The 24,560-nt window shown below is 41.4% G+C and overlaps 2 protein-coding genes across 3 annotated transcripts in view; one reads left to right on the forward strand and one right to left on the reverse strand.

The window, feature by feature from the left end:
- The window catches only part of LOC126106662 (acyl-CoA:lysophosphatidylglycerol acyltransferase 1-like), a 67,450-nt gene extending 59,820 nt beyond the window's left edge, over positions 1 to 7,630 (reverse strand). The window contains exons 1-3 of one of the 2 annotated variants that reach the window (XM_049913027.1): positions 7,381 to 7,630; positions 6,547 to 6,718; positions 1,760 to 1,968 (exon numbers count right to left, since the gene is read on the reverse strand). In XM_049913027.1, coding sequence (XP_049768984.1) covers positions 1,760 to 1,968; positions 6,547 to 6,593 — 256 coding nt within the window. In that variant the 5' untranslated portion in view covers positions 6,594 to 6,718; positions 7,381 to 7,630. Of the gene's footprint in view, positions 1 to 1,759; positions 1,969 to 6,546; positions 6,719 to 7,173; positions 7,279 to 7,380 lie in introns of those variants that run through there. The other variant, XM_049913028.1, reaches the window with a different exon arrangement.
- Positions 7,297 to 24,560, forward strand: part of LOC126106661 (fumarate hydratase, mitochondrial-like) — an 82,921-nt gene continuing 65,657 nt past the window's right edge. The window contains exons 1-2 of the mRNA XM_049913026.1: positions 7,297 to 7,412; positions 7,909 to 8,226. Of these exons, the coding sequence (XP_049768983.1) occupies positions 8,104 to 8,226 (123 nt within the window). The 5' untranslated portion in view covers positions 7,297 to 7,412; positions 7,909 to 8,103. The remainder of the gene's footprint in view (positions 7,413 to 7,908; positions 8,227 to 24,560) is intronic.

Consider the following 24,560-nt stretch of genomic DNA (forward strand, 5'->3'; position numbering starts at 1 on the left):
CTGTTCGACTCGCAAATGGAACAAGTAAAAAATAACTGCCTATGTATTTCCGTATGAGTCCTTATCTTGTCTTCAAGATCCTTAGACAAAATGTACAATGACAACAGTAGAACTGTTCTGTGGTGTCAGACGCAAGTGCCTATTCTCTAAATTTTCTTAACACCATCTTTGCTATATAGATTCCCATCCTAGTTCCTGAAGCATCTCCATAATACGTGCATGTTGGCTTAACGTACCAGTAACAAATCTAGCAGCATGCCTCTGGACTGGGTTCTGATGTCTTGCTTCAATAGAACTTGGTGGGAATCCCAAACATTCTAGCAGTACTCAAGAACGGATCATATTAGCTTTCTGTACAGTGTCTCCTTCACAGATGAGCAACACTTTCCTAGAATTCTTCCAATAAACAGATGTTGACCATTTGCCTTCCCTACAGCCTATCTTACACGCTACTTCCATTTAAAGTCACTGAATGAGGTGCATGCAGTGGTTAGCACACTGGACTTACATCGGGAGGACGATGGTTCAAACCCACGTCCGGCCATCCTGATTTAGGATTTCTGTGATTTCCCTAAATCACTTCAGGCAAACGCTGGGATGGTTCATGTGAAAGGGCATGGTAGACGTACTTCCCCATCTTTCCCTAACCCAATGGGACCAGTGACCTAGCTGTTTGGTCCCTTCTCCCAAATCAACCAACCATTTCACATCACTTTGCCCCTCCTAACAGTCTCTCATGAACACTTGTGTCCAGGGTAACATACTGGGTTCTATTGCTTAAGAAGTCTTAGAGTCAAGTCACGTACCTGGGAACCTATTCTGTATGCTCCGACCTTTATTAACAGTTTGCAATGGGCACTGCATCCAGTTCTTTCCAGAAATATAGGAATATGGAGTCTGCTGACTGGCCTTTATTTGTGATTATCAGGAAATTGTGCAACAAATGGGCAAGTTGAGTTCTGCAAGAGTGATGCTTTATAAATCCATGCTGATTTGAAGACAGAAGCTTTCTTGTATCTCAGAAATTCATCATATTCAAACTTAGAATATACTCAAGGATTACGCGGCAAACTGATTCGAGAACTTTTACCACTCTACCAGTAGTCATCTGTGATTTTTTCCACGCATTTGAAATTTTCCACTAAGTGAGTGATTTGCAATAAATAGATATCCATGAGACTTGTACTTTATATACAAAACAACAAATAAAAATAAATATTAGCAAAATCCAATCAGTTTACAAAGCATACTGCTTACAAAACTGTTAAGAGACTCATCCTAGAATACTGCTGAAGTGTGGGGGGACCCATACTAAAATAGGACTAACGGGGGACATTGGATGCATTCAGAGAAAGGCAGCACAAATAAAAAACAACTGAAGGTATGCACAAACTGTGAAACACTATTTACGAAATTTAAAGAACCAGTTTTGACTGAAAATCTAGAGATATTCTTGAGCCCCCTAGATCTTGCTCCCATAATCTAGTCATGTTACTAATTACAACTGTCCAACCTCTGTATTATAAGTGAGATACATATTTTATTTGTAATATATAGTTCAAAATTTTCTTAATGGCAGGTATTTCATCAAATGCAAGATACAAAGTACTAGACTCACACCTGAACGTGCTAGCATGAATTTCTGTATATACTGGTACAGCACCTTGTGAGCTGTCGGAAAACAAAAACATCAGTACCACCATGAACAAACAACAGATTTCATGATAACAATCACAATGGAAAGTGAATTTTCACCTACTATCATATCCTGCTGACCAACTCCACATAGCAACCATAGCAAGGAGCCCATGAAAAAATTGGCCTTCTATTTTCCAGTAAAGATCCGGATTGCATTTCCTCAAGGGTGCAAACAGCACCATCCACAGAACATATGTTGGTATGCAGTATATATTGTTCAGTAGCACGAACAAGATCCGCACCAAGGACTTGCAAACTGCTGCGACTTTACTGTAAATAAGTTTAAAAGAGATTTCAACATTGTTCCACAGTAAAAAAAACTTTTAGTTCTAGTTTACAATCAGAAGTTCTAAAGCTACATTTCATATGACAACTTACTGGAAATATTAACAATACATACAGGGTGACAATTACTGAACTATATGAAATAAAAGTGTCATAACTTCTGAATGGTTTGCGTCAGGATGTTCAAATTGCATGGTTGCCCACAGGGCATGATGGGAATTTGTATGCGCTGATGGTTTGGTTTAGCGATGGAGCCCCTCTCTCATTTGGAGTGTTTTGTCAATAAGCAAAATTGGCACATTTGGGGGACTGAGAAACTGTATTTCATGATTGAGAAGTCTCTTCACCCTCAACAGGTGACTATGTGGTGGCAATGTCCAGCCACAGAATAATATTCCTTGATCGCTTGGTGACTACTGAACGGAACATGAAGGTTTTGAAAGATGACTTCATCCCCATTATCCAAAGTGATCCTGATTTTGACAAGATGTGTTTCATGCAAGATGCAGATCAACTCCAACAAAGCAGGAGAGTGCTTGATATCCTGGAGGAGCAATCTGGGGACCGCATTCTGTCTCTGAGGTACCCAGAGACCACTAGCATGGCCCTTGATTAGCTGCCCTATTCTCCGGATCTGAACACATGCTACTCCTTTTTGTGCAGCTATATTAAAGACAAAGTGTGCAGCAATAACTCCAAAATCATTGCAGAGCTGAAAACAGTCATTCGCCAGAGGTCATCGACACTTTGGGAGGCCGTGCATAATTTTGCTATTTGTCTGCGCCACATCATCGCCAATGATGGCGTGCATGTTGAACATGTCATAACCTCAATTCGAATATCTGTAGTGATGTTTACATATTGAATAAAGTGTGCGCACACTGTAGCATGTAACTAATTAACGTTTTTTCATATAGTTCAGTAATTTTCCCCCTGTACAAACCTGTGCTAAAATGTCTATTAACAAAACATTTACACGATAATGTTCGTATTGGTGAAACTCAACTAATCTTTGTACCACAGCTACATTTTCCTTATGCAGTGGTTTGATTAGTGAGTGGATCTCTATAATTGGGTTGGCATAAGTTGATCTCTGACAGCTGTAGTGGAATGAGTTGGCAGCTTTGTGGGCCTACCTCAACCAATAACATAATATGATTTTGTAAATGTCTCTACGGTAATGCTCAGTGTTGTCACAGCTGTGTAGATGTGCAACATTTTTGCCTGCAGCCGTTAGTGCTTTGCAGTTGAAAGCTGGCAACAGTGCTGCGAACTGTCAAGGATTGTCTTACGCCACCTTGTTATGTAGGATGCAGTGGAAGGTGTGAGCATGAGAGGAGCACAGCAAACCTACCACAACTAATAATTTAACACTATTATGACAGGATAGATTGCTACTCACTGTAAAGAGATACATTGAATTGCGGATAGGAAAACAAAAGGACTATTACACATTGAACTTCCGGCCAAAGCCTTCTCCAGAAACGAAAACCACAAAAGCAAGAAAACCTCGTGCACACATCAGCCAGAGGCAGTGGTCGTTTGTGCACGAGTGTGCTTCCTTCTGCAAATGTACGTGTGTGCGCGTGTGTGTTTTACTTTTTGGAGAAGGCTTTGGCTGAAAGCTTGATGGGAAGCAGTCTTTTTGTTGTGCCTGTCTGCAACACACTGTGTCATCTTTACGGTGAGATGTGAACTATCCTTTCGTAACACTGCTGAAATTCCAACCTGGACACTCAATGATATGCCACAAGAGGGGGTATGCAAAAATACTGATGCTGAAAGTACATTTCTAGTGCCAGATTTCTTTTTTATCGAAAAGGTAGGAACTTAAGGAGGTGGACTGAACAAAGGGGAGCAGGGACAGAAAATTCTGACAGGAAGAAAACAACAAAGACCGTTTTACACTGGGAAAAATCAATTTCTATCTTGATCGTCCCATAATTTCTTTAAACTGCTAATCGATAAATAAAACAATGAAAAACCTAAAAATCCAGAATGGAATAAGACAGTATTACGAAAAGGATAGATTGCTATTCACCTTACAGCAGAGATGGTGAGTCACAGACAGGCACAACAAAAAGAGACTACTAAACATGCACGCTTTTGGTCAGAAGATGATCTTCCAAAACACACAACAAACACGCACACATACATAGCTCACACATACATGACCACTGTCTGGCTGCCAGGGTAATAAATAGTTTGAAATATGAATGAAGGAACAAAGCTGTTGAAATGCTGTTACTATCTCTTTTATAAACATACAATATTAAATTACTTTTGAGATATAGGACTAGAAAGGAGGATTAGTTGTCAATCAAAAATGATTTCTAGTTTAAGATGTATTGTGATAAAGCCACTTCAGAATTCTGCTTACTTCATTAACTTAGCAGAGTCCAGGATGTAAATAATTTTGTTTATGATGATAGAATTTTATTGGTCATCTGTCTTCTTCTTCTTCTTCTCCTGTGCAAACCTCTCCCTCTCAGAGTAGCACTTCCATTTAACACCCTCAATTATTTGTCACAAATATTCCAATTTCTGTTTGACCTCAAATTTTTGTCCCTCTACAGTTTCCTTCACTCAAAGCCATGGAAGCTATTCTTCAATACCTTAATACATGTCCTATCAGCTTGTGCCTTCCCACAGTAAATTTATTCCACATGTTCCTTTCCTTGCAAATTCCATAAAGAACTTCTCGATTTCTTATCAGACAACTCAATTTTCAACATCCTTCTGAAACATCTTATTTGAAACACTCACGCTCTTCTTTTCTGGGTTCCCTCACAGTCCTCAATTCACTTCTGTAAAATGCTGTGCTCTAAAAAAAAAAAAAAAAAAAAAAAAAAAAAAAAAAAAAAAAAAAAACAACAACACACACACACACACACACAAAAACAGATATGTTTTTCTTACATTAAGATCTACGCTCGATGCTAGTACATTTTTTTGGCAACGAATGCATTTTTGCCTACACTAGTCTGCTTCAAATATCCCCCTTGATTTGTCTGATTATTACGTTCTTTTCTGGGTAGAAGAATTTCTGCACTGAGTCTATTATGAAGTCCCCAGTTCTGATTATCTCATTTCTGCTCCTCTTCAATACTTCGAATTCTTCTAGTTTACTTTCAAACCATATTTTGTGCACAGTAGACTGCCATTCCATTCAGTAGCTCCTGTAATTCTTCCTCATTTTAAAAGAGAATAGTAACGGCATTGCTGATATTTTTCTTCAGTAAACAGGTTTAAAGTAGAAGAGACAAGATTCTATCTGTGCATTTACATCATTTATTTATTTATTTATCTAAATACTTGTCCAGAGAGCAGTTATTTCAATCACATTCCAAGCTGTAGGTAGCAAGCTAATTTTAAGCTTGGCTTGTTCTCTACGTTTACACATCAACACAGTAATTCTTACATGTCGTCTTTAATTTCTTTTCCTAAAGTCTTACAACAGAATACTTTTATCCAAACGAATTTACTTTGAATTTTGATTTTGCTTTTTGTTTTATCTGATCTCTTTAAAATTGTTCCAATGCCATATGCAATGCAGCAAACTTAATAGGAAGGGAGATAAGAATGCATTGAGGCATGTGAGTTGCCATTAATGTCATAGCATTTTACATTCTTAAGTAGGCTATAAGATTACAGTGCAGACAACCAAAAGCCATGGTAAGGTCACAGTGCACTACAACACAATAGTGTCAATTATTTAACTCTGTCAAAACTTAATATGTGAGATAATGGACTTCGAGTTAGGTCTATTACAAGACATACGGTTTACTTACTGAAAGAGTAGTTTCAAACTGTAGCTGCAAACTATTTATGTTTTTCCTATTACAATGAATACTTTGTGCCGGAATGTTTAACACCCCCTCACACAACTTTACATATTATCAATTAATTATAATACATAAAGCCTACTGATAACTAAAATGAGCGAAAACACACTGAAAACTCTTGAACTGCATTTAAGAAGACCCATAATAAGTGATTGTTAGCTCAAATCCTTCAATCAATATGTGTTACAGTAAGTACGACCTTTAACATTAACTGAACTACATTTTGAATTGCTATTCCATTCATTCAGAAAACACTGTAATAGAAGAAGTTCATTTCTTAGATATGTCTATCATGAAATCCACGTGTTACACAATGTAATTACCTATTTTTATCATTAATGCCGAGCATTTAAAAAATGTCACATTCGCCACTACCTTTCCTCTCCTCATTAAATATGTCTATTTGTACATATTTGTTTGAATGACTCACATTTTCCTTGGATTAAGCTGACAATCTATATCACTGCAATATCATTCATGTACAAATAAATTATTAGGCCTATACTAAACTAAATAGGTGTACAGCTGGAATGCACAAGTCAAAAGTTCAGTTATTCATTTAACATTTCTGGCATTTGTATTACCCTGTCCTCACTACTTGCTCTATATACCTACATTTTCAAGCAATGACAATTTACTTATGCAACATGTTTAAACAAATAATATGTATCAACATGTCCAGTGCTGTAAGAGGCATACACAAGTAATATTATCTTACCTTAAGTTCTCCATTTCAAGTACTTGCTTAAATCTCTCAATAAACATACTAAAGTCAGCTACTGTCAACCAAGACAAAACACTAAATTTCACGTTCCCGTCATTCGCATGTCAATAAAGGAGGCTTCTGTAATGATGAGAGCTTTTAGAAGCCATGGCACCTTGACTGCAACCTGTAAATAAATAATTTATCATTGTCACTGGTGTTTTTTGATTTAATGCAAATCTTGCACTATATACATCCCAGACTGAGGATGTCTATATTAATATAATGTATAATTTCGAATTGTTGCTTCAAACAGAGCATGTGCTTCTCACAAGTTCCTAGCCGGTCTGGCAAAATTAAAATGTAACATGTTATACATGGGTGTCAAATTAAATTCCCATGGGATCGCAAACTCTTCTGAGCAGGGAATCAAAATTGATCTATATCAAGCATGGAGCCAATAGATATAATACACGTAATCTAACGCATCAGTCATGCCCAAAAGCCGACACACGAGTAACAGCGTTGCATTGAAAATCACGTTCCCTTTTTCCTTCACTTCGATCTGTACACTGCGTTAGAACACGGCTGTCGTATTTATACACACTCGAATTATGTACAGAAGTAACTTGTCTTTCATACCTGCAAAATGTCGCCGATATTTTAGAAACCGTCAACTGACCGCGAACACACACTGTAGCATGTAACACATGAGCGTGCGTATTATCTCGCGCTGGTGGGGGAGGGGGAACCGATGGGATGAAAAAAATTTACATCTCGTCTTCGGCTGATAAGACGGCTTATCGCTGTGGCACTCACATTTAAAGGACTTGATTTAACAGTACATACCTTATCTCGGCAACGCTATGCCAGTCCTATAGGTGAGTACCAGAAACCACCTTGTCTTTTCAGCAGAGCTTTGTCACTCATTATTAGCCTTTATTTGATATGTTTACGTTAATCTTATGTTTTGTTTCCTTCTTGATAACTCTGACTTCAGATCAAGTTGTTATTTTTCTCATTGCAATTCCGATCTCGTAACAAACGTCACAGGAAAAGGAAGAACAATTGAATAACACATTTCTAAAGAGAGGCATTCCTAGTAAGCTAGCCATAACATTATAGTTTTATTATATTACGCTGACGGACTCAAATTTTTCTACATATAAATAAATTTCAAATACACAGTGTAATTTGTGATTAGACAGAAAAGGCTGGTGCTGCATTCCATAATATATGAATGTGCCAGGGACAAGGAAAGTGGCACGTGCCTTTGTCGCCCATTACGCGTATGAACGATGACAAATAAATGTATTTTTGTATTTAGTTGTCTTTAATCTGTTTACGTTATTCATTCACATCTTTCATTCCCTTCAGAGAGTTTCCCCCTTTGGTAGGCCACACTGGAAAGTCTCCAGTGCTACACATCTTTGGACGCCGTGTGTTTCAACTGCCCTCTATCGCCGAACACTGGCAACAAACCGGTTAAGGCTGTCTGCTGCTGGTGACCTGCTGACCTCGGAATATCTTTGTCCTTCCTCAAATCAGCGTTAAACACCATTTAATCCCACTATGGCAACGAGAATCAGTTATCTGTCGCGTCTATGTCGCAGGGCAGCTGTTGCGAGGGAGCATCTGCTCGAGATTGGTGTGCAGGATTGGAACAGGGTCCTCCTCATCGGTTGTGTCAGAATGGTAAGTATTTATTCCGCTAGAGTGTTAATTAAACTGTTTTTAATTGCCTTAACAAATAAATTCGGTTATAGAGCTGAATCGTGTGAACTAAAACTTTGTAATATGGCAGCCGGGCTCACTGAATTTCGCTGGGTGCGACTCTGTTATTGTGAGGCAAAAAGGAGCAAAGCAGTGTCATTACGTTAGCAACAAATTAATGACTTCGCGAAACGGAAAATTTTGTTTCTGTGTCAATAACTATTGTTCAAAAGTTACGATAAATGAAAGTGCGTCTCCCAAGTCACTTGGACATAGTTGCTACACATCTAGTTTTTCCATCTAGATCGTTTGTATTAACTTTAGAGAGATGACTGTCATCAAGAAGAAATTTAGTGTAATTCATTTGTGGAAATGGGTATATGCTTCCAGTGTACCACTGAACTGTACAGCTGAATATGTATACAGTACAAAATTTTTAACAGCGTTTAAGATTAATTCGTGTTATAGTGACTGTATTACAAAATTGCCGGCATGAATGGAGGATGCTAGCAAATTTTTCAGTTGCATCAGCAGCACCAAAATTTTCTACGGAATTATTAGCAAGCATCAAACAAAAAATAAAATTTCTAGACATTGCAGAGAAATTTTGAAAAACTCGGGTTTTAATGTTTTTCAGACGGATTATTATGTGAGTGGCCTTGATTTATTTTCAGCACAAAGTATCAGTCTTTGTTCTAAAGTCCATGAACATACAGCAGAAAAGTAGGCCTAAATCCACTCAGAAAATAAGCTACTAAGAATGACTAAAGAAGTAAATAAAAATCCTGTAGTAAGCCTCAGAAATGTTGCCTGCAGAAGGGCTTGTTATTTCTTTATATTAAAGGACAAGGTGACACAACTGGAAGGAACACAATTAGCCCATTCTAGAAAACGAAATGTATGATGAAATGAGAATTCAAACTAACAAAAGAAGTGAAAGGCACTGTATAAATATGTGCCTGAAAATAACATTTTTACTTCGTTTACTATCAACAGACCAGGAAATGACCAATGGCGAAACTTTAACAAATGATATGATTTGACAGTGAAGAAAATAGGGCCCATGCAAGAAGAAATGTCACAAATGATCCATTCACAGTTTACATAATTTATTATTTCCTAAAAGACAAAATGGGGTGACTCGGTGTAAAAGATGATCAGAATGTAGGCCTACACAGTTTGAGAAGACTACTTTCTGTATAATTCCATCCAAAACAAAAAAATTATCAGAAGTTGATGTGGGATTGTTTAAGAAGTTAGGAAAGCATAGATATTGATGGCTATAGATAGTAAATGTAAAATTTGTTGCAGAACCCTTGTTTTCTGTGTTAGCCGTGACACTCAATGTACCCCTCTCATGTTCAAGCCATTGATGATGTTTTGAATAAGTGTAAAAGCATGGATGAATATGTGAATCTCCAATCATCTGAGAAATATTGGTTTTGAAATTGCGGATGAATGTATTGGAACTTTGTTAGTTGGATTACCAGAGAAATATTCGCCAATCATTATGGATTTGGAAAATTATGGAATATCCATTACTGGGGATAGTGTTAAAGTAAAGATTTTACGGGATGTGAAGAATGAACCAGATTCTAATGCTTCAGAAAAGGAAACAGCGTTGGCATTATACTGTAAGTACAAGAAGAAGAAGAAGCCAATAAGATGTTTCAGATGCCAGAAAATTGGACATATTGCTTCGCAGCGTAACGAAAAGCATAAAAGAAAAGAAGCATGTTAATTCTAATAGTCCTGAGAGAAAGACTACCCATAAAGGTAAGTCATATTCTGTTTTTTTACTCTTTTAATGAAGTGAGTGACGATCATGCAGAATGGTTCCTAGATTCAGGAGCATCTGTGCACATTGGAATTTCCTCAGTTGACGGATCTAAGTTAAGGTGTGAAATCGCAGGAAAAGTGGATCTTAATTTGCTTGTGAATGGGGAAAAGGAAATTGTTACTGCTCATGATGTACATTATGTAAAAAATATTGCAACTAATTTGTTGTCAGTAAGCAAAATAGTAAAGAAGGGTAATGAAGTTATCTTTGATATAGAGGGAGGCAAAGTGATGGACTCTTGTGGTGATATTGTAGCTTCTGCAAGTAATGTAAGAGGTATTTATAAAGTAAATACAGATCAAAATACTGCTGAAACAGGAAATCACTCTGTTTATGCTGCAAAAGGTTTCTTGTGGCATAGGAGACTCGGACATTTTAATAAGAAAAGTATGACTTTACTGAAGAATATGGCAACTGGGATAGAAAATTGTGGAATGAATAATGTCCAATGTGAGGTGTGTTTGCAAGGGAAGCAGGCTAGATTGCCATTTAAATTGAGTCGTAGATCTACTGAAGTCTTGCAACTCGTACACTTGGACCTCTGTGGACCTATGGAGAATAAATCCCTAGGAGGTAGCTTCTGTTTCCTGACATTCATAGATAATTTTTCTAGATACATCTACATTTATTTTATAAGTAGCAAGGAGCAAGTGAATGATGTATTTGTTGTTTATTGCAAAATGGTCGAAAGACAGACTGGGAAGAAAATTAAAATTATTAGATCGGACAATGGATCAGAATATGTAAACAGACGATTTAAGGAACAGTTGAATGGAATGGGTATTAGGCATCAGACTACCATTCGATACAGTCCTTCTAAGAATGGAGTTGCAGAACGAGCCAGCAGAACCATTGTAGAAAAGGCAAGAAGTATATTAAGCAATGTTGAGCTACCTAAGTGTTTTCGGGCAGAGGCTGCATCGACAGCAGTGTATTTAATTAACAGATCACCTACCAAAGCTGTGAAACATAAGACACCTTATTAAGTATGGACTGGGAAGAAACTGGATCTAAAGCACTTAAATCTTTGGATGTGAAGCCATGGTTCAGATTCCATAACCATTAAGAGGAAAATGGGGTGCAAAATCTCAAATATATTTTTGTTGGCTACTGTGAGGATTCAAAAGGCTACAGATTTTGTAATCCTGTGAATAAGAAGATAATAAGTAGTAGAGATGTAGTATTTTTAGAGGATTATAGACCTAAAACAAAGTAGTCAGAATGATACAGTAATGCAACCAAGCATAATGTGTGATGGTGCTGAAACAGAGTTGGAAACTGAATCAGAGGAAGACGAGAATAAAGAGGAAGCTGATGTGCTACCTGAGAATCAAATTGAGAAAGTAGATTCAACAGAGGAAGTCAGTTTTAAGGCGGTCTTCACGTATAGCAAAACCAAAAGAATATCCAGAGTATGAAATGTATGCTGCCCAAACAATCAATGAACCAATCACAGTTGATGAAGCTTTAGCAAGTTCAAATGCTCAAGATTGGAAAAAGGCTATTGAAAAGGAGCTGCAATCTTTTGTGGACAATGATACATATGAAAGGGTTGACATGTGTGAAAATAAAAAGCCACTAAGAACAAGATGGGTGTTTAATATTAAAAATCCTGAGAGTGCAATACCAAAATTCAAAGCCAGATTGGCAGTTACAGGATATTCCCAGAAAGAAGGAATAGATTACAATGAAACTTTCTCATTAGTGGTGAAGTATTCATCATTAAGATACCTTTTAGCTCTTGCAGTAATTTATTTTAACCAATAGTGAAAGCCAGCTGGACTTTTTTTTTTACAAAAAGAAATAAACAGTTAGTCAGAATTTAATATGCATGATTTAGGGGAAATTGATCAATACTTAGGCATGAAGATTCTAAGAAGTGCCATCAGAGAAGAATTATGGCTTGATCAACCTCTGTACACAAGGAAAATCTTAGAAAAGTTCAGTATGGAAAATTGTAGACCTATTTCTGCTACTATGGAAAATAATGCAAATGTATTAATATGTGTTGTGCAAATAGAGCAAAAGTTTATTTTGTCCCTTAAATTCATGTTACTTGTCATTTAGCTGTGATAATTTGCATAATCTGCATGAACTAAAACACTATATAGGTCAGTTACGACTGACTATCCCAAAACCTACGATGACATACATAGGAATTGGACACTTCCCTTGACCTGTATAGGTCAACAACAGCTCACGATACCAAAATGCATCTACAACTAAAACATTGGAATCGGATACTTCCCGTAAGTTCCTTAAATCAACCACAAGAGGCGATACCAAAACATCAAACACCTACACCTGCGATAAATAACACTGAACCAACAACACATGAAAAACCCCACAAAACATCACAACTCGCAAACAATAGACCCGAAAAAAAAAGACTATCCTAAAAAAATTTCAGTGCTTCACACTAGTCAGCCACCCCAATCTCACACACACACACACACACACACACACACACACACACACACACACACACCCCTGCGGGTCCGGGGATTAGAATAGGCCCGAGGTATTCCTGCCTGTCGTAAGAGGCGACTAAAAGGAGTCCATCCCCCTCACGGGAGTAGTTAACGCCTGCGTCCGGAGACGGACGGTTTCACGACCTATAATTGTGGTCTTTCTGGTTTTTCACATCTCGTTTCTTCCTTCCTTTTGTTGGTTCCTTTCTTTGCTCTTCTCCACCTCACTGTCTTCCTTACTCTTTCCCTTGACTTCTCCTTGCCTTCTCATTGCCTTTTTCTCCTTGCCTTCTCATTGCCTTTTTCTCCTTGCCTTCTCATTGCCTTTTTCTCCTTGCCTTCTCATTGCCTTCTTCTCATTGCCTTCTTCTCCTTGCCTTCTTCTCCTTGCCTTCTTCTCCTTGCTTTCTCATTGCCTTCTTCTCCTTGCCTTCTCTGGTCTCTGCATCGGCGTTTGAGACAGTCTGTCCTCTTTCTCCCTCTCTCTCTTCTTTTTCCTCTTCTTCCTTCCTCCCTGTGCGTGCCTGAAGGCCGACCCACGCGTTCGCACGCGTAGCCGGTGACGGGGTAACGTGTAAGTCCCCGCCCTGGGTAGACATGTAAGGCACACGCGTACCCCCTGGTAAAGGCCAGGCCCGGGGAGGGGTGATTGCCTGAGCTGATACCTTCTGACCATGCCGATTGGTCCCTCCGTCTGTTTCTCGGGAGGTGTGACCTGAGGTGTAAACATTCACCTAAGGCGGGAGTGCCCTCTGAGAGGGTCCCCACAAGGAAGGAGCGCGCCATCGGAGACGCTGGCAATCATGGGGCATTCCTCCGCAATGGATTCTACTCCATCGCTTTCGACTTCTGCCCAAAAACGGAAACGTGACCAGCCACCAGTGACAAAAGTACTACCGCCTGCCCCACAGTTCCTCGTCGTTTCTCGATCTGAGGACGGAAAGGATTTTTCCTCTGTCAACCCTTTCGTTATCCAGAAGGGCGTAGATGCCATAGCCGGATCTGTCAAATCTTGTACCAGGTTGCGTAACGGTACCTTATTACTAGAAACTGAGAGTGCCTTTCAGGCACAAAAACTGCTTCGGGCCACACTCCTGTACACGTTCCCTGTCCGGGTGGAGGCCCACCGAACTTTGAATTCGTCTCGTGGTGTAGTCTATACTAGCTCCCTCGACGGATTGACTGACGAGGAGATTCAATCTTTCCTCGCTGAGCAGGGCGTGACTGCTGTCCATAGGGTCATGAAAAAGGTCAACAACGACCTTGTACCGACCCGGACACTTTTCTTGACCTTCGATAGTGTTAAGCTGCCATCGCGCATCAAGGCGGGCTACGAGGTTATTTCTGTTCGCCCCTATGTCCCGACACCTACGCGCTGCTACCAGTGTCAGCGTTTCAATCACACTCGACAGTCTTGTTCCAATGCGGCTAAATGTGTCACTTGTGGCAGGGATGCCCATGAGGGTGACTGTCCACCTCCGTCTCCTCGTTGTGTGAACTGTCAGGGTGACCATGCCGCATCCTCCCGCGACTGTCCTGTCTATAAGGAAGAACGCTGTATCCAAGAAATTCGGGTCAAAGAGAAAGTGTCCACCTCGGCTGCTCGCAAGCTATTGGCTAGTAGGAAGCCCGCGCTGCTCCCAGCGGGGAAATACAGTACTGTCCTCGCCTCTCCTCGGACTACCAGGGAGGTAGCAACCCAGACATGCGATCTGACCTTCAGCACCACGGTCGTCCGTTCGGCCAGTGCTAAGATCGCATGGTCGACGTCTCCTCTTCCTCCCATCACCCCACAGACACCAGCCCCTTCATCAGCTTCTGCTAAGACGAAGACCCCGAAGTCAGATGCACGGGCCTTCAAGAAGGAACCATCCCGTGCAGACTTCCTACGTTCCTCGTTCTCCCAGCCTTCGACCGGTACTTCCACCAAACGTCCTTCCAAAAAGGCTCATAGGAAGCACAGTTCTCCTTCTCCGCCACGGCGCATTTCTTCTCCTGCGCCACCCAGCGGTTGCCGCCCCAGGCCGTCATCCGTTTCGCCTGGCCGCACCGCTGGTAGCCGTACATCTGGCCGTTCACCGGCGGAGGAAGCTCCCCCTCCCGGCCATCCTCCCGAGATGGCCGATGAACCTATGGACCCAATGGACGATGACTGTCCGCCTACTGATAGCGGCGGCGGTGCTCGCTCGAAGCCATGCCCTCAGCGGCCTTCGAGGTGACCCCTTTTTTCATCTTCCTTTTCTTACGATGGCACTTATTCACTGGAATATTCGTAGAATTCGCTCCAACTGAGAGGACTTGAAGTTGCTGCTCCGCTTGCACCGTCCGCTCGTCGTAGCCCTCCAGGAAATGAAGCTACGCCCATGCGATCACATTGCCTTGGCACACTACACCTCTACGCGTTTTGACCTACCCCCTGTGGTAGGTGTCCCAGCTCATGGAGGGGTTATGTTGCTGGTCCGGGATGATATTTACTACGATCCCCTCACGTTGCACACCGGCCTGCAGGCAGTTGCCATCCGCATTACTCTCCCCACTTTTACGTTTTCCTTTTGTACCATTTACACTCCATCGTCATCTGCCGTTACCAGGGCAGACATGATGCAACTTATTGCTCAGCTACCTGCACCATTTTTGTTAACTGGTGACTTCAATGCCCACCATCCCCTTTGGGGCTCTCCAGCATCCTGCCCAAGGGGCTCCTTGTTAGCAGACCTTTTCAACCAGCTCAATCTTGTCTGCCTCAATACTGGCGCCCCTACTTTTCTTTCGGACACATCTCACACCTATTCCCATTTAGACCTCTCTATATGTACTCCCCAACTTGCACGCCGGTTTGAGTGGTATGCACTTGCTGATACATATTCGAGCGACCACTTCCCGTGTGTTATCCATCTCCTGCAGCATACTCCCTCTCCGTGCTCCTCTAGTTGGACCATCTCCAAGGCAGACTGGGGGCTCTTCTCCTCCAGGGCGACCTTTCAGGATCAAACCTTCACAAGCTGCGATCGTCAGGTCGCACACCTCACGGAAGTCATTCTCGCTGCTGCTGAATATTCCATCCCTCACCCTACTTCTTCTCCACGTCGCGTACCGGTCCTCTGGTGGACCGCAGCATGTAGAGACGCTTTACGTGCTCGTCGACGTGCTTTACGCACATTTAAACGCCACCCTACAGTGGCGAATTGTATTAATTATAAACGATTACGTGCTCAGTGTCGTCATATTATTAAAGAAAGCAAGAAAGCCAGCTGGGCTGCTTTCACAAGCACCTTAAACAGTTTTACTCCTTCTTCTGTTGTCTGGGGTAGCCTGCGCCGGCTATCTGGCACTAAGGTCCACTCCCCAGTTTCAGGCTTGAAGGTCGCGAATGACGTCCTTGTGGCCCCTGAGGCTGTCTCCAATGCCTTCGGCCGCTTTATCACAGAGGTTTCGAGCTCCGCTCATTACCACCCTGCCTTCCTCCCCCGCAAACAGGCAGAGGAGGCTAGGCCACCTGACTTCCGCTCCTCGAATTGTGAAAGTTATAATGCCCCATTCACCATGCGGGAACTCGAAAACGCACTTGGCCGATCACGGTCCTCTGCTCCAGGGCCTGATTCTATTCATATTCAGATGCTGAAGAACCTTTCTCCTGCGGGTAAAGGTTTTCTTCTTCGTACATACAATCGCATCTGGATTGAGAGACATGTTCCCGCATGCTGGCGGGCGCGAGTCTATTGTTGTCCCGATTCCTAAGCCGGGGAAGGACAAGCACTTGCCTTCCAGTTATCGACCTATCTCGCTTACCAGCTGTGTCTGTAAAGTGATGGAGCGAATGGTTAACTCTCGATTGGTTTGGCTGCTCGAGTCTCGACGCCTACTTACCAATGTACAATGTGGATTTCGTAGGCGCCGCTCTGCTGTTGACCATCTAGTTACCTTGTCGACCTTCATTATGAATAACTTCTTGCGGAAGCGCCCGACCGCGGCTGTGTTCTTTGATTTGGAGAAGGCTGACGACACCTGTTGGAGGGCGGGCATTCTCCGCACCATGCATACATGGGGCCTTCGCGGTCGCCTCCCTCTTTTTATTCGTTCCTTTTTAATGGATCGACAGTTCAGGGTACGTGTGGGTTCTGTCCTGTCAGACACCTTTCGCCAGGAGAATGGGGTGCCACAGGGCTCAGTTTTGAGCGTCGCTCTCTTCGCCATCGCGATCAATTCAATAATGGATTGCCTCCCAGCTGATGTATCAGGCTCCCTTTTTGTGGACGATTTTACCATCTATTGCAGCGCGCAGTGTACACGTGTCCTGGAGCGCTGTCTTCAGCGTTCTCTTGACCGTCTTTACTCCTGGAGTGTCGCCAATGGCTTCCGTTTTTCTGCCGAGAAGACGGTCTGTATTAACTTCTGGCGCTACAAAGAGTTTCTCCCACCGTCCTTACGACTCGGTCCCGTTGCTCTCCCAATCGTGGAGACAACCAAATTTTTAGGCCTTACATTTGACAGGAAACTTAGCTGGTCTCCAAATGTGTCATATTTGGCTGCCCGTTGTACCCGTTCTTTAAATGTCCTCCGTGTTCTCAGTGGTATGTCGTGGGGAGCGGATCGAACTGTCCTACTTCGTCTATATCGGTCGATCGTCCGCTCCAAGCTGGATTATGGGAGCTTCGTATACTCCTCTGCACGGCCATCCATCTTACGCCGCCTCAACTCCATACAACATCGGGGTTTACGACTTGCGATCGGAGCATTTTATACTAGTCCCGTAGAGAGTCTTCATGCTGACGCTGGCGAATTGCCACTCACCTACCGGCGCGATATACTGCTTTGTCGGTATGCCTGTCAGCTATTGTCAATGCACGACCATCCGTCTTATCGTTCCTTTTTTGACGACTCTCTCGACCGTCAATACGGGTTGTATGTCTCTGCCCTGCTACCCCCTGGAGTTCGCTTTCGTCGCCTCCTTCAACACCTTAATTTTTCACTCCCTGCAACCTTTCGAGTGGGCGAGAGCCACACGCCACCTTGGCTCCAGGCTCAGGTCCACGTTCACCTTGACCTCAGCTCGCTCCCAAAAGAGGTCACCCCCGGTTCGGTCTACCACTCCCGTTTTTTGGAACTTCGTTCGAAGTTCATCAACATGACTTTCATTTATACAGATGGCTCTAAGACCAATGACGGGGTCGGGTGTTCCTTTATTGTCGGGGCACAAAGTTTCAAATACCGGCTCCATGGCCATTGTTCGGTCTTCACAGCTGAGCTCTTTGCCCTCTACCAGGCTGTTCTTTACATCTGCCGCCACCGACATTCTGCTTATGTCATCTGCTCAGATTCCCTGAGCGCCATCCAGAGCCTCAGTGATCCGTACCCGGTTCACCCTTTCGTACACCGGATCCAACGCTCTCTTCAGCAGCTGGTGGACGTTGGTTCTCCGGTTAGCTTTATGTGGGTTCCTGGCCATGTCGGTATCCCTGGGAACGAGGCTGCAGATGCCGCGGCCAAGGCTGCGGTCCTCCAGCCTCGGACAGCTTCTTGTTGTGTCCCTTCGTCCGATTTTAGCAGGGTCATTTGTCGGCGCATTGTGTTGCTGTGGCATGCCGATTGGGCTGCACTTACAGACAACAAGCTTCGGGCCTTAAAACCTCTTCCCGTGGCTTGGACGTCCTCCTCACGCCCTTCTCGGCGGGAGGAGGTAGTTTTGGCCCGGTTAAGAATTGGACACTGCCGGTTCAGCCATCGCCATCTGCTGACGGCTGCGCCAGCGCCGTTCTGCCCATGTGGGCACTTGCTGACGGTTACACACATTTTAATGTCCTGTCCATATTTTAACACACTGCGTCTAGATCTTAACCTGCCAAGTACTTTCGATGCCATTTTAGCGGATGACCCACGAGCAGTTGCTCGTGTTCTTCGTTTTATCAATTTGACAAACCTCTCTCAGGACATTTGATGATGCTGTTTTTTAATCTTATGCCTGTCAGTCTGTCTTTTATCGTGTTTTCCCTTTTAGTTGTTGTTGTCCACTTGTGCCTCGCGGTGCATTCTTAGATTAGTCAGGGCGCTAATGACCATTGAAGTTGTGCGCCCTAAAACCACAAAAACAAACACACACACACACACACACACACACACACACACACACACACAAAACAACAACAACAACAAAAAACTCTCAACTGCCCACAACCTACTAACTATCAACCCCTCCGCCCACCAACCTTCCCTCAAAATAAAAAATCCGACAACAAATAAAAATCAGAAAATAAACGAAACTCGATCACACACTCAAAAACAACTGCAATGGAACAGATGCTCCGCAACATAATCATAAAACTGTCCCATTGTAAGTAACATAGGAGCATCTACTTCTTTTTGTTGCCAAATATCTGACATCACTATTGGGACCTCTCGTAGGCAAGTGCGACCATCATATTCAAAACTCTGAAGATGTCATAGGTTGCCTGAAAACTCTTAGATTGCAATCGCTGAATCTCTCTGTAAGTTTTGATGTTATGTCTTTATTTGCAAAGGTGCCCTTGCAGGACTCCTTGGACCTCATTAGCAACAAGTTTGAGGAGGACATAGTAGTGTTATTTAAACACTTCCTTCAATGCACCGGTACTTCGTATTTCATGACCAATGTTTTGAACAAGTGTCGCCATGGAAAGCCCTCTGTCTCCTGTGGTGGCAAATTATTTTATGGAGCACTTTGAAGAATGCGGTATGTGGGTGGTACATTTGTGGTGTGACCACATGGACTTCATACTCTACCTGCGTTTCTTCAGTATCTGAATTCGCTCCATCCAAATATAAACTTCACAGTGGAAGTGGAAAAAGATGGTACTTTACCTTTTCTTGATGTTCTGGTACGAAGGAAAACACATGGAACCTTGGGACACAGTGTCTACAGCAAGCCCACACATACAGGCCACATGCTGCCATCATTCTGCACAATGCGGTATTGCACTACATATTTTAGTTCATAGAGCACATCTGGTATCTGATCCTGAAAGTCTGTCGAGTGAAATAAAACATTTGAAGACAGTGATCTGACAAAATGGTTATTCTGAGAGACAGATATGTAATGTATTCAGGCGCAGGCGAGTTCAGTCTATGGAGCAGAATAAAGATACGAAGACACCCACCACTTTTGCCTTTTTGCCATATTTTGGTGCCATGTCGTCAAGAATCAGAAGAGTCCTCGGAAGATATGGAATTAAGTGTGTTTTTCAACCATCTGCAAAACTGAGAAACCTGTTGGGTTCGGTTAAAGATGACCTTGACTGAGGAAATGTGGTATGTACAGGATTCCTTGTCAGTGTGGGGTAGCATATATAGGCCAGACTTGCCGCACAGTACAAGAATGCTGTGATGAACATCAGCGTCATACACGCCTTCATCAACTGGAAAAGTTGGCAGTTGTGAAACACTGTCTGAATACAGGACATTGCATGATTTATGAAAAGATGGAAGTTTTATCCCGGGCATCATCTTTCTGGGATTGCATTGTTAAGGATGCAATACGTATTCGTACAGCTGATAATCTCATCAACAAGGATGTGGGATTTCAACTGAGCACAGCCTGGAACCCTGCATTTGCTGCTATTAAATCATGGTGTGAAAATAAAGATTCTTCGATAACATTGGTCTAGTATGCTCGTCGGTGAGTAATGTCTGGCTGTACTGTTGGCAAACGCAGCGTACAGTGCATGCGCAGGAGAGCCGCTCTGCGACTTTCATTAGAGGGAGTTTGAATATGGCACCATATACCCGCAAGTCATTGTGCATGCGTAAGTTCCGCACCTGTGTATTCTTCGTGCGCATTCTACAAACGGGGCATCTACGTTTGGATCCCATTACTCGCACCTAGCCACCAGCAAGGTTGAACCACCTGAAGATGTCGGACAGTTGCTCCAAGGAAATATTGTGGAATTTGTACAATGTTATCTGGTGGAAAACCCGTGAAGTCTATTTACAATACTGAAGTTGCTAATTCATGACTACCATGTCACCACTACATTGCTAAAGTTGGCTACACTGAATTTCCTTAGGAACAAATCATATCTGAGAACACTGTTTTAATGCCACTACATGTATAGCATCATCCAGTTCCTTTGTTTTGAATTATGTGTTCTGAGCTCTTGTACTGAGTTGTGTCCAGAGTCAGTTACTGGTTAGAAATTCAATTGTTGTGGTTTTTAACTATTCGTTCAAAAACAAAAGTCCCCTAAGGTTACAATAATAATGTGAAATACTTTTGTAATGAAACAATGGGATGGAATGCATTTTCAATATTTAATTACTTTTCAGGTTACACCAATCATCTTTTGAATTATTTAAGACAAATGTTGGTTTTATGACTGAAGCAGTATGGGAAATATAAGTAGACAGTGTTTTCTCTTGGACGGTATCTACAAGATATATGTGATAATACCCTGACTTGTGTGAATGAAGTGACCAGTGAAGTATAAGAACCTTTATTGTGATGAAGCAACAGTCATTCATACTGTGATCTAAGTGTTTCATAAACACAAAGACAGAGATACCTGTGTCGATTCTCTCTGCATAAGAAAGCACCGTAAGCAGATTTGTTTCATCTGGATTGTGTGAAATTAGTTTAGAAAAGGCAAAGACATTCAGAATGAGGGGATTTAGCATTACTCCTGGGGAGAAGATATGCCCAACCTCCATCAAACTTATTAATGAAAAACAAGCAGGTGACGACTCATCACCAGACTATATAAATGACAATAATGTGAAGACTCCTGAAAAATCTGTGCTCAATACTAGCTTAACTAGTTTCGAGGTATCTCCTGCAAAGTTGCATTCAGTTGCTCAGCATAGTCGGTATGGAGCAGCCAAACAAAAATTGGAATCAGCAGCTTGGGCTCTAAAAAACTAAAATTTCATATTCATATGAAGTTGAGCTGGCTGCTGATGCAAGCACTATCCCTGAGACAGTGATTTAACAGAACTGGAAGAAAAGGCAAAACATCATGTTGAACTTATGGACAAAATCAAACAGAAAATTGAATATGCAAATAATTGGTGGAAAATTCAATTACTTACTCTTGCGCCACCAACTTGGTCTCAACAGAAAGTCAGTTCCAAATTTCAGGTTTCTGAATATTTGGTACGACAAGCAAGAGCTCTTTTAATGGAGAAGGGTATTTTATTGATGGCTGAGCACAAAAGGGAAAGACATTGCCTCATGATACAGTGCAGAAAGAAAAAGTTTTTATTTGGATGACAAAAACACAAGAATAATGCCTGGAAAAAAGACAAACTGATCACCAACAAAAATACCAATGAACAAAAGTGCCTTGTTTTAAGTAATTTAACTGAACTGTATTCTCTCTCTCAAAAAAAAAAAAAAAAAAAAGGTATCCTGAAGACAAAGTAGGATTCTCAAAATTTGCTTCTCCTCGACCAAAACAGTGTATACTTGCAGGATCATCAGGAACACGTATGTGTGTGCATTTACCACCAAAACGTGAAATTGCTTCTAAATTCCTTTTCTATTAAAGAAACATACCAAGATCTAATTAAAATAATATCATGTGATATAGATAACCAAGCCTGTATGCGTCGTCTGTGTGAAAAATGCCCCACCAGTTCATTGCTTCAAACCAGCTTATAAAATGAAGAAATAGAAGACTACGATTCTGATGATGGTTCAGCACAGTCAATGGGTATCAACTGATAGTATGACTTTGTGTTCAGATCACTTCTCTATCAGAATTCTGTGACACACTGATTAAGAAAATTGAAAAACTTACTCCATGCTCTTTTATATCTCAATCAAAATCTGGTTATCTGAAAATGAAGAAGGAAACACTTGATGAAGGAACAGTGTTAATTTTAATGGATTTCAGTGAAAATCTCAATTTTGTTGTTGAAGATGAAGTACAGGGGTACCAATGGAACAATGGCAGCTGCACTCATCACACTGTCCATATATATTACAAAAAGGACAAACAGTTGCCTGCAAAAAGTATTTGTATTGTTTCTGCTAATCTAGAACATGATGTTGCCTTGGTGTACCATACTCAAAAGACTGTGTTGAATCTTTTTATGTGTGAATTTCCAGAAATTCATCTTGCGTAAGTTGAATATTTCACTGATGGTTGTGCTGCACAATATAAAAATTGTAAGAATTTCGGAAATATCTGCTACCATGAACACAACTTCACCATAAAGTGCAGCTGGTTCTTTTTTGTTACCTGCCATGCAAATCTCCCTGTGATGGTATTGGGGGCACTGTTAAAAGACTAGCCAAAAAAAGTTTGCAGAGAGTTTATAAACGTCAAATACTTACAGCTTCACAGGTATTTGAATTCTGTCGTGAGAACCTGCAGTGCATTTCAGTTCTTTGTTTCAAAATATGAAGTGGTACAAGTCAGACATTATCTTTCTCAGTGCTTCCCAAGTGCAAAAACAATTCCTGGAACACGGTCTATGCATCACATTGTACTAATTAGCTCCAACCAAGATTGGAGCAAAAAGTCTGAGCTGTGATACAGATTTCAGTATCGTGCATGTTTTCACAGATGCACTTTCGCCACTAATGCCAGAATGCACTGTGCAGCGCAACTGCTATGTTACGTGTGCATATGACTCTTCTTGGTATTTGGGAATTGTTGAGAAGGTGAATTGTGAAAGAGGAGATGTTACAGTAAGGTTCATGCATCCTCATGGACCATCCCCATCCTCCTATTGGCCTGATAATGATATTTGTGATGTTTATTTCTCTCATATTCTGTGTGATGCTGATAACATCACAGCAACAGGCCGTGCTTATTCTCTGAGCAAAGAGCCCTCAAAGTTGGTGGAAGAAAAGTGCTTCTCATACAAAAAAAATTTATCTAAGCATCAAAATGTCTCGTCACATGTATAGTTCCTAATCAACTTGAATGCAGTGTTCATGTCATGTAATGTACAAGTTGCCCTATATTTTATAATGTGCAGTTTTGTTTCCTATATGGATAGTAATTGTATTTCTCTCCATATAAAATTTTTCCCTAGTGCCATGCATTTCTCAAAACTGATTTTTTGTGTGATGAAACTTTACTATTTGTAGATCACTTTCTAATTTTTTCAGTGTTTCCCAGAGGGGGGTGGGGGGCAATTGTCCAAAATATTTTTCTAATTTAACAATAAAATAAAATTAATGTACAAAAATTTAATTGGCCAATTCTAACATGTTCTCAGAAACTACTTGTCCAAAAGGATATTGGGGAGGAAAAACTGTCAGCATACCATTTTTTGTTTAAAAACTGCACCCAGTTTTCAAATTTTTACAGTTTGCTGTGAAGTAACGCATTGCATCAAACTTTCAGCAATTGCTACCAACAGAATGTATATAAAGCAATAAAAATTGGCAATAGTTCATGATATTAGATACAAAAGCACTACACAAAATCCCAGTTCACAAGTAGATAATAAGTCTCATGGCCTGGATGACTTGACATGGAATAACCCATTGACTTTCTCTCTTTCTTGGCCTCAGCAGTGTGTTCACAGTGCTGCACACATTCCCATTTTCATGTTCTTTGATAGACCTGTTGCTTCGTTACCACTATGTGGACTATAGATAGAGGTATGCTGAATGAAATGCATTTGAGTTTCAAGAGAGCACTCCGTTATGCCTTCAGTGACTACCATAGCAGAATATTGTCAAATGATCTTTCATAAACTCCAAAGAAATTCTGGTCATATGCAGAGACTGTTAGCTGCACCAAAGTTAGTGTCCATTCCTTAGTGAATGAGACAGGAACTGAAATTGAGGGTAGCAAAGCAAAAGCTGAAATGCTTAACATTTTCAAACGTTCCTTTACAGAGGAAAATTCAGGTGAATTGTCCCAATTTAATCCTTGTACCACTGAAAAGGTGAATAAAATAAGAATCACTGTCAGTGGCATCAAGAAACAGCCGAAATCGATAAAAGTGAACAAAGCTCCAGGGCCCGATGGAATGACTATTGTATTCTATACTGAATTTGTGGATGAGTTAGCCCCTGT

The sequence above is a fragment of the Schistocerca cancellata genome, chromosome 10, assembly GCF_023864275.1.
Source record: "Schistocerca cancellata isolate TAMUIC-IGC-003103 chromosome 10, iqSchCanc2.1, whole genome shotgun sequence".
Lineage (NCBI taxonomy): Eukaryota > Metazoa > Arthropoda > Insecta > Orthoptera > Acrididae > Schistocerca > Schistocerca cancellata.